We start from the raw sequence: 12,542 nt of genomic DNA, 5'->3' as shown, positions 1-12,542 counted from the left end.
AAGTGTTACATAAACTATCTCAATTGGTTGTTTTCAGTGAGATGTTACACAAGCCGCTAAAAGATCTCCGACACCTGTGTGTCTAAAATAATTCCTTCACTGTGGCTGAGTCTTGTCTCATGTTTTAGCTGTGCACGGCAGCTATTCACCACAGAGTCAGAGGTGCACTTGGCTCATGTAAAGGCAGGTGATGTGGTGGTTTAATTTGACATCTTGTGGTCACACAGGTGATTAACCATCGTCCTATGTTACCTCTCCCGGTGGCTGTGTACGTAAACCTAATGTGAAATCTGATGATCGAACGATAGCAACAGCTTGAACACCAAATCAGAATTTGCTGAGCTCAGCGCTTTTCTTTTCACTGTATGGAGGAGCAGATCCAAACATTACGATATCATAATTTATTTTTATGAAGTAATTTTATTTTGTATTTTTTTTATTAACAGTTTGGCATCAACGATTTAGATATATGCATATATATTCCTGCCTAGAATCTGATCACAAAACTTGGGCCAGAGCTGTTGTACGTGATACACAGTGGTATATCTGCTGTGGAGCTGTCTACAATGAAAGCAATAGCTCCACAACAGGCTGAAGAATGAAGCTGCAAAAAACTCATAAACCCTCAAGATCTTTGACTGTCATGCAACCATTTAAAAAAAATAAATTAACATTCCGTGTTATACATAGGACACACCAAAAACATGGTGGTTATGCATATGGATAGATTACTGCATTTGACACAATAGATGACACATTTTGCTTGACAATCTCTTATAACTTATAACCCATTATTGTAGTAGCTGTTTTATCATTAAACATGGTGTCCCTCAAGGCTCCATTATTGGACATCTAATAATGAACCTGCATTTGCTCAATTTTGGGTGAATTCATAAGGAAGAACAAATCAGTCTGTATGCTGATGACATTCAGCTTTACAGTGGGTACGGAAAGTGTTCAGACCCCTTTAAATTTTTCACTCTTTGTTTCATTGCAGCCATTTGCTAAAATCAAAAAATTCATTTTATTTCTCATTAATGTACACTCAGCACCCCATCTCGACAGAAAAAAACAGAAATGTAGAAATTTGTGCAAATTTATTTTAAAAAAACCCTGAAATATCACACGGTCATAAGTATTCAGACCCTTTGCTCAGTATTGAGTAGAAGCACCCTTTTGAGCTAGTACAGCCATGAGTCTTCTTGGGAATGATGCAACAAGCTTTTCACACCTGGATTTGGGGATCCTCTGCCATTCTTCCTTGCAGATCCTCTCCAGTTCCGTCAGGTTGGGTGGTGAACGTTGGTGGACAGCCATTTTCAGGTCTCTCCAGAGATGTTCAATTGGGTTTAGGTCAGGGCTCTGGCTGGGCCAGTCAAGAATGGTCACAGAGTTGTTCCGAAGCCACTCCTTTGTTATTTTAGCTGTGTGCTTAGGGTCATTGTCTTGTTGGAAGGTGAACCTTCGGCCCAGTCTGAGGTCCAGAGCACTCTGGAAGAGGTTTTCTTCCAGGATATCTCTGTACTTGGCCGCATTCATCTTTCCTTCAATTGCAACCAGTCGTCCTGTCCCTACAGCTGAAAAACACCCCCATAGCATGATGCTGCTACCACCATGTTTCACTGTTGGGATTGTATTGGGCAGGTGATGAGCAGTGCCTGGTTTTCTCCACACATACCGCTTAGAATTAACGCCAAAAAGTTCAATCTTGGTCTCATCAGACCAGAGAATCTTATTTCTCATAGTCTGGGAGTCCTTCATGTGTTTTTTGGCAAACTCTATGCGGGCTTTCATATGTCTTGCACTGAGGAGAGGCTTCCGTCGGGCCACTCTGCCATAAAGTCCCGACTGGTGGAGGGCTGCAGTGATAGTTGACTTTGTGGAACTTTCTCCCATCTCCCTACTGCATCTCTGGAGCTCAGCCACAGTGATCTTTGGGTTCTTCTTTACCTCTCTCACCAAGGCTCTTCTCACACGATTGCTCAGTTTGGCTGGACGGCCAGGTCTAGGAAGAGCTCTGGTCGTCCCAAACTTCTTCCATTTAAGGATTATGGAGGCCACTGTGCTCTTAGGAACCTTGAGTGCTGCAGAAATTATTTTGTAACCTTGGCCAGATCTGTGCCTTGCCACAATTCTGTCTCTGAGCTCCTTGGACAGTTCCTTCGACCTCATGATTCTCATTTGCTCCAACATGCACTGTGAGCTGTAAGGTCTTATATAGACAGGTGTGTGCCTTTCCTAATCAAGTCCAATCAGTTTAATTAAACACAGCTGGACTCCAATGAAGGAGTAGAACCATCTCAAGGAGGATCAGAAGAAATGGACAGCATGCGAGTTAAATATGAGTGTCACAGCAAAGGGTCTGAATACTTATGACCATGTGATATTTCAGTTTTTTTTTTAATAAATTTGCACAAATTTCTACATTTCTGTTTTTTTCTGTCAAGATGGGGTGCTGAGTGTACATTAATGAGAAATAAAATGAACTTTTTTGATTTTAGCAAATGGCTGCAATGAAACAAAGAGTGAAACATTTAAAGGGGTCTGAATATTTTCCGTACCCACTGTATATTGCAAGTTACTGTCACGTGTAAACTTGTAACTGTAATTAGTTGTATTAATAATATAAATCTATGGAATCCTTAAAAATTCTGTAGTTGAAAATGAGGGTTGTGGAAACTAAAGTCTAATTGTGCACATTTTAGTTGTTGAAGTATTTTTACTTAAAGATTTTGTTAGTTTTACCAGTGATGTACCACAATTAGCCTAAAAAAAAATACCTTGTGATCATTAAGAAGATAGTTCTTTTGAAACAAACAACAAAATACACGTGAATGACTACTGGTTGAATTCAACTTTTGTTGTCTCATCTCTAGTTTCATAAATGTCTACATATGACATAAACCACAAAACACAAAAACTGATGCAGAAAATTATTTAATAACTGAAATATGCATCAGATTTACACATATTAACAGTTAAATACATCCTGAGAATAAGAAACAACACACTAAAAGATTAAGCACCTGATAGGGTGGTTTAATTAAAGATGCACAAATCAGTGTCTGACACTTCATCATCAGGAGGCCTCCTACTTGGGGCTGAAGCTATGAGCAATTCTCCAATCAACACTTCTTAAACTGAAGAGGCAACATGTTTCATTGTTTATTAAAATGTCTGTTAGGGCATGGTTACAGTTTTTGCCAATTAAATTTTTTTGGTTAGTGACATCATTTATTTGTTGTTTTTTAACCCAATAGTTGGGATAAAATGAATGAATCATCCCAATTACACAAAACCTTCTCAATATAGTATGTAAATTTAAATCTCATTGTTTGTCAATCAAATTTTTTATAATTAGAAGTTTTTTTAAAAATAATTTTACTAAATAAAATCTTATCTAGATTTTGTCTTATGATGCATATTTTGAGCAGGACACACAGGATGGAAACGAGTTGTTCACTATTCCTCGTTTTTCTGTCACATTTAAGTGCTTGGTCGCGAACGTCGAGATCACGGTCGTAGTTTAACATCATTTAACAACAAATTTCTCAAAACATGTATTTCTCATTATTCGCCTATTTATTGTGGCCAAATGGCATGTTTACTCATAGTTAACTTTTCTTCTGTGTGGCTACGAGCATGACATTCATTCCAGGGGGGCAGTGGTGATGTAGGGACGAAGAGGAGGATGGAGATGTTGTGCGTTGTATCTGTGGAGGCCATCAAGACAGAAAATCAAAAGTTAATTCAGTTTGCAGTACTGTAGTATTATTTACTAAAATGTGTAAATGTCTAAAAACAGTAACTATCATTTGTTGTCCAGTGTCAGACATTATATTTTCACTTACCGTATGCTAGCCCAAACTTCTCTTCCCTCTGTAAATCACTGAAGAGATTGAAGCAGAGTGGCAAATTAAAAATGTTAAATAATTTTTTTTTGCTAGTATAACAATAGAAGAAATAGCTTTATATTATTCAAAATTAAATATGAATTGTGATTAAAAAAAATTATAAAGGTAACATACCTGTGCCAACATTGCTCCCTGAACAGGTGACTAAAAGAGCAAAAAAAAAAAAAAAAAGAACAGAAAAATCAAAATTAGTCTAAGTCTATTTTATGTTTTTCAATTGTGTTTTATGTTCCCAGTTTCTTTTTGCTGAACATGTATAATTAATAATGAATGCTGTGCTGCATCACTTTATTCTATTCCAAAATAAAATTATTTTATTTTGAAAAAACAGTTACTGCATTCATTTGTGTGTTAAAACTGAACGCTGTCATTATAAAACATGGCATTATTAAAAATAAAAAAAAAATAAATAAAAAAAAAAAGCTGGCTGTTATAACTTAATCAAAAGGTAAAAGGTTCAGCATTAAAAAAAACCAAACCAGACAAAAGTATGTCACACCAGCAGACATTAAGACTCGACTGTCCTACCTGAGTACAGCCGCTGGGGACAGAACAGGACTTTGCCGCCCTCTGGTGTGAGCGGGGCCACCACGACGTGAAAGACGTCCCCGCACTGGATGTTCTCGATGTCGCAGCTGTTCTCCCCGGGAGACGCGCTGCAGGTGTAGTTGCCGCTGCCGCTGCCCACCATCTCTACGACGGCGCCGTGGCTGCTGCCACCGCTGCGCCAGTAAACCCGCATAGAGTTACTGGTCATCCCGTACAGCCTGACGCCCGACGGACAGCACCCGCCTGCGAGAAAACGCACACTGATGAAGTGACTCTTCGGCCTCTTTGGAAATGTATTATCTCAAAGAATACAAGATTATTTTCTTAAAACAGGCACATTTTCTAAAAACTGATGGAAAAAGATATATAACTGTGTTTTAACTCTGAATATTAACAGTATTCCGATTGAAAGTGATAATATAGAAGAAGAATTCAAAACCGATCTTCTTTATTCCCGTTCTTATTTCTTTATTGCTCACAACGCTTTAGAAACGCTGTGAAAACAACCTGTTTTAATGTCACTGCTCAAAGGTTGTTTACTGCTTTTGTTTTGTTATTCGGAGAAAATGTGTGTCTTCTATTTATGTGTTTACACTGACTCTTCTAAAAATCACAAATCAATCAATCGATATAAATGTTTTCATAAATAAATGGAATAGAACCCATTAATATTTAAATGACTGCTTTTATTGCAGTGAAGCACACAAATGTTATGTTAAAATACTAATAATACTGTCTCTAATTAGACTATCTTATGAAATGAATCTTAAAGGATCTTGAAGACTTTGAGGTGTAAAATCCACCAGCACCTTCTGTCCTCAGTTGTGGACAAAAATGACTTGTATTGTTTTATTCTTTGTGGGACAAGTTATAAATCAAAGTTTACTGCTCTAAAACCATTTTGTGTGTTCGTGGGCCGAAGACATCATCACTCACTGGACGAGAAGCCCCGATAGGTGCAGTTGGACGCGCGCCCGCTGTGGCTGAACGCCTCCATGGTGACGATGTAGTTGGTGCCGCAGGTGATGCATCCCATGAGGCAGTGGGAGTCCTGGGTGTGGCAGCGGGCGTGACCGCGCGGTGATGTCAGAGAGGTGACGAACGAGTGGGCCCCCTTGGCGTGAGACCACGAGACGTTGGTCATGGCCTGAGTCACCTGACGGACAGTCAGATTCACCGGGCAACACGGTTCTGCAAAAGAAGCCGACGCAAAACTGTACAGTTGCTGTTAACATTTCTAACGAAGATCAAACATCATTCAGTTATTGTTCTAAGATGTATATTTTAATATTTACAGACAAAAGTCCCCAACGTTTAAACTAATTTGTTATGAGCTTAGAATGGAAGTCGGCATGGGGAAAGTGTTTAATTAAATGGGCACTCCGCTAATTTTACACAGGTTTGCACAACATTTAGGCGTGAAAGTTTGTATTATTAGCAGACAGGCTTTGTTATTATATAATCTGTAGATATGGTTGGAAAAAAGGATACAGAGAGTCCTGTGAAAAGATGTCAACCAGTTTCAATAGGCACTCTATAGCACTGACGGGTCATTCTGCTTCAGTGTGGCTACTTAATTATCCTTAAGTAGATTTTCCTGATGAAACTACATAACTTTACTTAAGTAAGATTTCTAGTATAATTCTACATTGTTGTAGTTCCACGTTTACCGAATTAAAGATCTGAATACCTTCACAACTTCAAATGCTTCCTCTTCCAGAGATTCTCTGCTCACCATTTATGATCAAAACACCCACCTAGAACATCTTGTGAAATACCAGTTATACAAAGTCTTACAAATCAATGACAATAACCACTGCTGGAAGCCTTTTTTCTGCACTTTTTGATTGAATGTATAAAACCCAACCTTCGATATCTTACCTGTTTCTATGGAGTCAGAGTAGCTGGGTAAACTCTGGCCGGCAGCGCCGGTCGCTATGACGCTGACCTCGTAGGTGGAGCCACAGGTAAGGTCCGTGATGTCACAGCTGCTCCCGCTGGAGGTGCAGGTGAGTGTCCCGTCGTCTCCTTCTGCACTCACAGTGTACGTCGCTGCCCCGTTGTCCGCTGTCCAGCTGACACTGACGCAGGAGGAGTTTTTCAGATTCAGCATCAGATTCATCGGCATGCAGGGAGCTGGAGGGGACGGAGGAAGGCGTCGGTGGACTGTGCTCATACATTTTGTGAACATGTTTTCTTACAACTAGTAGTTTTTGATCATTTAATCATTCAAGGTATTGACCGACTCATCATTTCTAATTTAAGGATGCAAAACTATAATTATATGAGATGTACTTATGATAATATATTGTATAATAGTTGGGTACTTTCTAAATGAAATGTGATGACTCCAGGTTTTTTCATCATACTGGTGTGAAGTATGTTGTGAGTTCCTCCGTCAAAAAGTTTCTAAACCTTCTAACAACCTAAAATATTTTAGCTTCTAAGATAAAAGATAAAGTAAAAATGTTGTTCCTTTTGTACCGAACTCTTTGCATGTGTGAATATTTTATATAGATAAAGTATTTGTGTTGTATTTCATTATCTATCTAGGAACTGAAGTTTGCTCCAAAGTGACTGTTCAAGTGAACCAAACAGAATTTGCAAAATGAACGTGGATATTTGCTGCATACATACATACTGTGAGTAGGATAGTTCTACCTGTGTCTTTGGTGTGAGCTTCGCAAGCTCGGTTGCATCCGCTGATTTCATTGCAGGGCGTCACCACCACGCTGTAGGAGCTGTCACAGTCGAGGTCGGAGAGGGCGCAGACTGGCGCCGTGTCATTACAGAGGATGACCTCTGAACTGTCCGCAGCCCGGGTCTCGTACAGCTCCGCCCCCCGCGACGCCGTCCACGTGATCTCCAGAGTGTCGGTGCTCACCGTGGAGACGGACACGCCCTCGGGACAGCAGGGCACTGAAACACTCAGGTAAACACACATATTCAGGAAGAGAAGGAAATCAAGTCTCATTGAATCTCCGCTGCTACTCACCGGTGGTGCTGTTGAGGGCTTCCCCTTCAGGGCTGCTGCCGGCCTGGTTGAACGCCAACACAGCCATCAGGTAGGTGTAGCCACACTGGCAGCGGTAGGTGCAGCGGTTGCTGGTGGTGTTGCAGCTCTCCTCGCTGCCGTCACCTTTCTTGATGAAGGCCACGTAGCTGTCGGCGTGAGGCACCGTGTTCCACGTCAGAGTGCAGTTTTCTTCCGACGACTCCACAAGAGCCAAAGACTCCGGTGGGCAGGGGACTGACAGCACAGGAGGGTTGGGGAGTTTAATCACGCATGCCGACACTATACAATGTCCACAAAAGGGCCCACTTGTTGATGGCCTTTAATGGCCTGTTAAATCCACATTCATCCACATCGTCCACTCACATGTGATGAAGACCACGGGGCTGGATGGGTAGCTGGGCCCGGCCTCGTTCGAGGCGGTCACCCGGACGGTGTGCACCTCACCGCAGCCCACCGCAGACAGGACGCAGGAGCTGGACGTGGTGTAACAGGTGAGGTTCTGGTCACTCATCACGTGGTACTCAACGGGTCCATGATCCGCCTGGTCGAGCTCCCAGGACACAGAGAGTCCCGCCTCCCCGTTATTCCACACCATAGAAACGTTGATGGAGGACGGAGTTGGAGGGCCTGTTGGAAGACAAAACGTGAAGACACACGGGCACTAATTTAATGTACGAGTGAGATTATTTGACTGCTTTTCTCTACTTTATGATAGTTCAACATATTGCAGTTTGCTCCAGTGTATTTTTCAGAGAACTGTAGTTACTAATAACCTTTTTACATTAAGATTTTAGACTATAAATGACAAAAATATGATGTTTTTCTACATATTATTATACAAAACAGCTTAAATCAATACATTTCTACAATTGTCTGAAAGAGAATATTTTACTTCTGATACTTCTGATATTTTACTCCCAACACTTATGTTGAGTTTTAATTCTATTACAGGATCTTTGAAATTATTTTTTTTTAATAGTTTTGTTTGTACAGAAATCAACAAATCCTTCACATGCACACAGGCTTTGAGTTAAACTCTAACTTGACAACAATTTAGTATTTTTTTTTTCCCATTGTGGTATGACCACATGAAATAGAAAAAAAATATATTTAAACTCTTTGAAGACTTCACTTTGTACTGGTGCATTTGACGCTTCACAGTATTCACTGAATAAAGATAATGGTTTGGAGGTCATCGTGGCGGCATAAATAGAGCATAAACAGTTTTTACAGATCACCTGATGCTGTTGTAACACACACACTCATATATAAATGCAAACGTTCTTCATGCAGAAGTGTGATTCCTGAAGGTTACTGTATAATCTCACATGGTACACTTGGATTAAACTCAGAGTGTAGATTGACAGACTGAGGAGTGTCTAAGTGGCTCCTTACGTGTGGTTTGGTTGATGTACAAACTGGCCTCTCCCTGTCGGCCCTCGGGGTCCCAAGCGTGGCCCCTGATGGTGTACGTTGAGCCGGCGTCCAGGCCGGAGATGGTCAAGTTGGTGCTTGTGGTGTTGTGCTTCATGTTGGTGATTGAGGCCAACTTGTATACGGACAGGCTGTATTGGACAGCATGAGCAACGGGGACCCAGGATACGACGATGCTGTCGTTGCTGGGAGACGAGGCGGAGAACTGAGGAGACGGCAAAACTGTGGAGGAGAAGACAGTTTTACATGATGAGGACCGTTCTGGAGGATTTTTCTTTAAAATGGAGAGTTTGAATAGTTAAAACCTAAATGGTTTGTAGTAAAAATTCCTATAAATTCTATTCATTACCTTCCCGTCTGGACTTTGGCCCAGTGAAGTCCAAGCGGCCGCAAAATATCACATTAGCATTGCATTCAGGTGTTCTGTTTTTAAGACTTTTGACTTACAAGTCAAGTTTTAAATCTGTCAGAGAAAGTCAATTTTACATGATCTTTGAGTCGTTCAGTAATAATTCAATAATCAATATTTTTTTATTAGTTGTTTTAAGATTTAAATCAGGCAAAACATCATATTTTGAATGTTTTTTTGCTTATGGGGATCGTTTTAAATAAAAGTTCATGGTTTATTTTTTGATCAGCCCACTGTATCTTACAAGAACACAACTTTCTGCCTACATTCGAACATTTAGTTTCACGTGCTCTAAAAATCACTCAGAATAAACAAAACATGAATGTAATTTTTTTTTTTTTACTTTTGTTTTAGTTTATTTTGTCAGTTGAGAAATTTGTACAATTTTGAAGCAAAGTTTTGAGGGTCATATGATATATGTTTGCATATTGTATAAAATATAGCAACAAATAATCTAACATGTTAAATTTACTTTTTTTAAATTTTGCTGGCACTTTTCAGTTTTATAAAAAAATTTAAAATTGTAGGTAGAAAAGAGAGAATAGCTGTTTAGACCTAATTATTTTCTGAAGAGATATAAAACAGAATTGTTTGTTATCTTAAATAGTCTTTTCCCTTTTTTTCTGATTGAGAGAAAGAGATGGCGAGCACCAGAAAAGGAGGGAGATGTTTTGTTTTTTGTTTTTTTTGTAAGATCAAGATAGGTAACTGTCCACCACCAGGAAGCCACACAAGGATAACATTTAACATATTAAATTCCTGAAAATAAGATCCAATGTCAAACAGTTTCACACCACATTATGAAACTACTTGCTGGATGTTTTTGTGACTCATGCGGATCAAATATTCCCCCTGGGATGGGACTAGAGGTAAGAGGTGACAGCTCTTTGTGTTTGACACAGGAAGGGGGGGGCAGATATAGTTGCCACCAATACAGGAGAGTCCCTCAGGTACGCTGATACATTTCTTGGATAAAACATACCTGGATTTGCACAGATTATGTGTACACATTCACTCACAGTGCTCTACTGTATATAGTGACTCTGCTGTGGGACAATAAGGCAGATCAGGTGACTTCTGCAGGGCGCCAGGACTGATAAGAACAGTATTATGAACGTGAGACCCATTTCTATACATTGACCAGCCTTTGAGTGTCCTTTTTTTTCCCCCATTGAATTTGAATGTTTTGTTTTCTAGCTGTGGAATTAGAAATGTGTTAAAATCCCAAATCCTGCACTGGAATAAAATAATAAATGGATAAACCGACCGTACCTGTCTTTCCAGTCACTGGAAGTGATGGCTGGCTGCGGCCTGCGCTGTTCACAGCCAGGATGCTGAGCTTGTACTCAGTGTACGGTGTGAGGTCCTTTATCTGAGCAGGGGAGGAGAACACTACGTCCTCTCTGTGGAAGCCGTCTGTGTTCTGGACACGTATGACGTAGTGAGTCGCCCCTGTCCCCAAGTTAAACTCCACCATCAGGGTCCTGCTGTCCTTTGGCTTCACTGTCTGGATGGGATCTATCGCATCAGGGGCTGAAAGAGTGACGAACAGTTCAGATCAGAGAGCTCGATCTTCTCAGCAATCTCCAATGTTTACCTCAGATTTATGGCCTTAAGTAACAGGAAACAAGACTTTATTTTAATCCCCTGGATACATTATTATTCACTGAATATATCGACAAGATGTTTTCACATAACGTTTTTATCACAGGGAGGGGCAGAGTCATCTTTTTTAGTCTAAGAAATGGCGGTGACTCTTTGGTGCTCCTCTGCCCAGAACAGGTCACTCAAATCTCTTAGTTTTTTATTAACATTTCAATATTTACATTCACATTTTGATATCAATTATTATTCCGTATATCCAGGTGTTTGTTTTTTTTTCCAGATCTCCTGTTATTTAGTCCCAAAAAAAAAATGGATGAATCTGAAAATGAAAGAATAAACTGTACTGTATACAATTTATTAGGACAAAGTAAAACTCTCACAACATCCTAATATCAAGTAAAAACAGCTTGAAATATTATTAAAAAAAATAATAATTAAGGACAAAAAGAAATCACTGTGTTACTAAATATTACAGGTTGGGACAGAAGGGTGGGTCACTCACCCGTTGACGAAATAATGGATGTCGAGCTCAGGGTTTCTTGAGAATCACCCAGAGCTTCAACTGTATAGACGTACACGATGTTCGGGGACAGCGAGTTGACGGAGCCCATCACTGTGTTGGGACCAAACGAGGCAAACGCGACGGGGTTGTTTTCAGAGCTTCGGGGGGCAACGGTGATCTTGTATGAAGCGGCTCCAGAGAACCTGGTCCATCGCAGAATCACGGCCTTGGATGTTGCAGAAAAAATCGATATTTCGAAACCTGAGGAGAGCGATCGCAGCGCACGTTTATCATCCCGAGACATGAATATAATAATGCAATCAAGGTTTTGTGCTTCTTCATCCTCGTGACTGTGATAAAACATTCACAGTGGAATGTGCTGGAACAAAGAGAACATACAGTACCTGATGCTGCTGCAGCCTACGAATTTAAATGAGAAAATGTTATTTATATTAGTTTTTCATCAAATCAAAGGCTTAAACTGTTCATGCTATCTTAACCACTTTTAAGGTTGTTTTTGTGCCTGAATTTAAAATCAGCTATTCATCTTAAGAAATGTATTCCATTACTGTACCTGTAGGCATATCAAGCCAAAAATCACCAGCCCCTTCATAACACCCATTTTTCTCCTTTTGTCTCTGGAAACGGTCCTCTCACTGTTTTACGCAGACTTCTTTTTTTAAAAACACTTCTCTCTGATGCTTTTACCTTTTCTTAGACATATGTGCTGCTTATGTTAGTGTAAATACCTGCATTTAGCTCCGCCCACTTGGAGGCAAATGTCCAATCATACACAGACATGCATCTTGGGGGGGGGGGGGGGGGGGGGGTTGAATAGCAGGAGAAGGGAACACCTTTGGGTATGGCATTTTATATGACAAGACTCAGTATCAAATTGTGGCATGTGTGGGCCTGGCAGAGGAATTGGGCTTTCCCTCGCTTAGAGGCCTCAGATCGCTGCCCTTCACACAGAAATGGAGATAATAGATAATACAAATGTGAGTCAAAACTGAGAACAAAAGTAAAAAAAAAAAAAAAAAATAGGACTCTACTAAAACTGAAAAACCTCACAAGTGTGAAATCAGAAGTTTCAGTTTGACTTTTGTTTAGAGA

At 40.2% G+C, this 12,542-nt stretch overlaps 1 protein-coding gene across 1 annotated transcript; it reads right to left on the bottom strand.

Moving 5' to 3' along the window:
- Positions 1-2,994: 2,994 nt before the first annotated feature.
- Positions 2,995-12,013, bottom strand: LOC138200649 (fibronectin type III domain-containing protein 7-like). Its single transcript, XM_069153529.1, has 13 exons — positions 12,004-12,013; positions 11,430-11,690; positions 10,595-10,855; positions 8,875-9,135; positions 7,843-8,106; positions 7,459-7,713; positions 7,125-7,382; positions 6,345-6,599; positions 5,400-5,654; positions 4,443-4,706; positions 4,029-4,058; positions 3,852-3,889; positions 2,995-3,713 (listed from the first exon to the last, which is right to left on the bottom strand). Exons 1-12 carry the CDS (start codon positions 12,011-12,013, stop codon positions 3,858-3,860), a joined length of 2,406 nt encoding a protein of 801 aa, XP_069009630.1. The 3' UTR covers positions 2,995-3,713; positions 3,852-3,857.
- Between the last annotated feature and the right edge of the window lie 529 nt (positions 12,014-12,542).

Source organism: Embiotoca jacksoni, unplaced genomic scaffold (genome assembly GCF_022577435.1).
Source record: "Embiotoca jacksoni isolate LCO1_2020_lvr unplaced genomic scaffold, fEmbJac1.0.p SCAF_19, whole genome shotgun sequence".
In the NCBI taxonomy this organism is placed as follows: domain Eukaryota; kingdom Metazoa; phylum Chordata; class Actinopteri; family Embiotocidae; genus Embiotoca; species Embiotoca jacksoni.
Note: the sequence above shows the minus strand (reverse complement) of the source record. Positions and strands in the feature narration are given on the sequence as shown.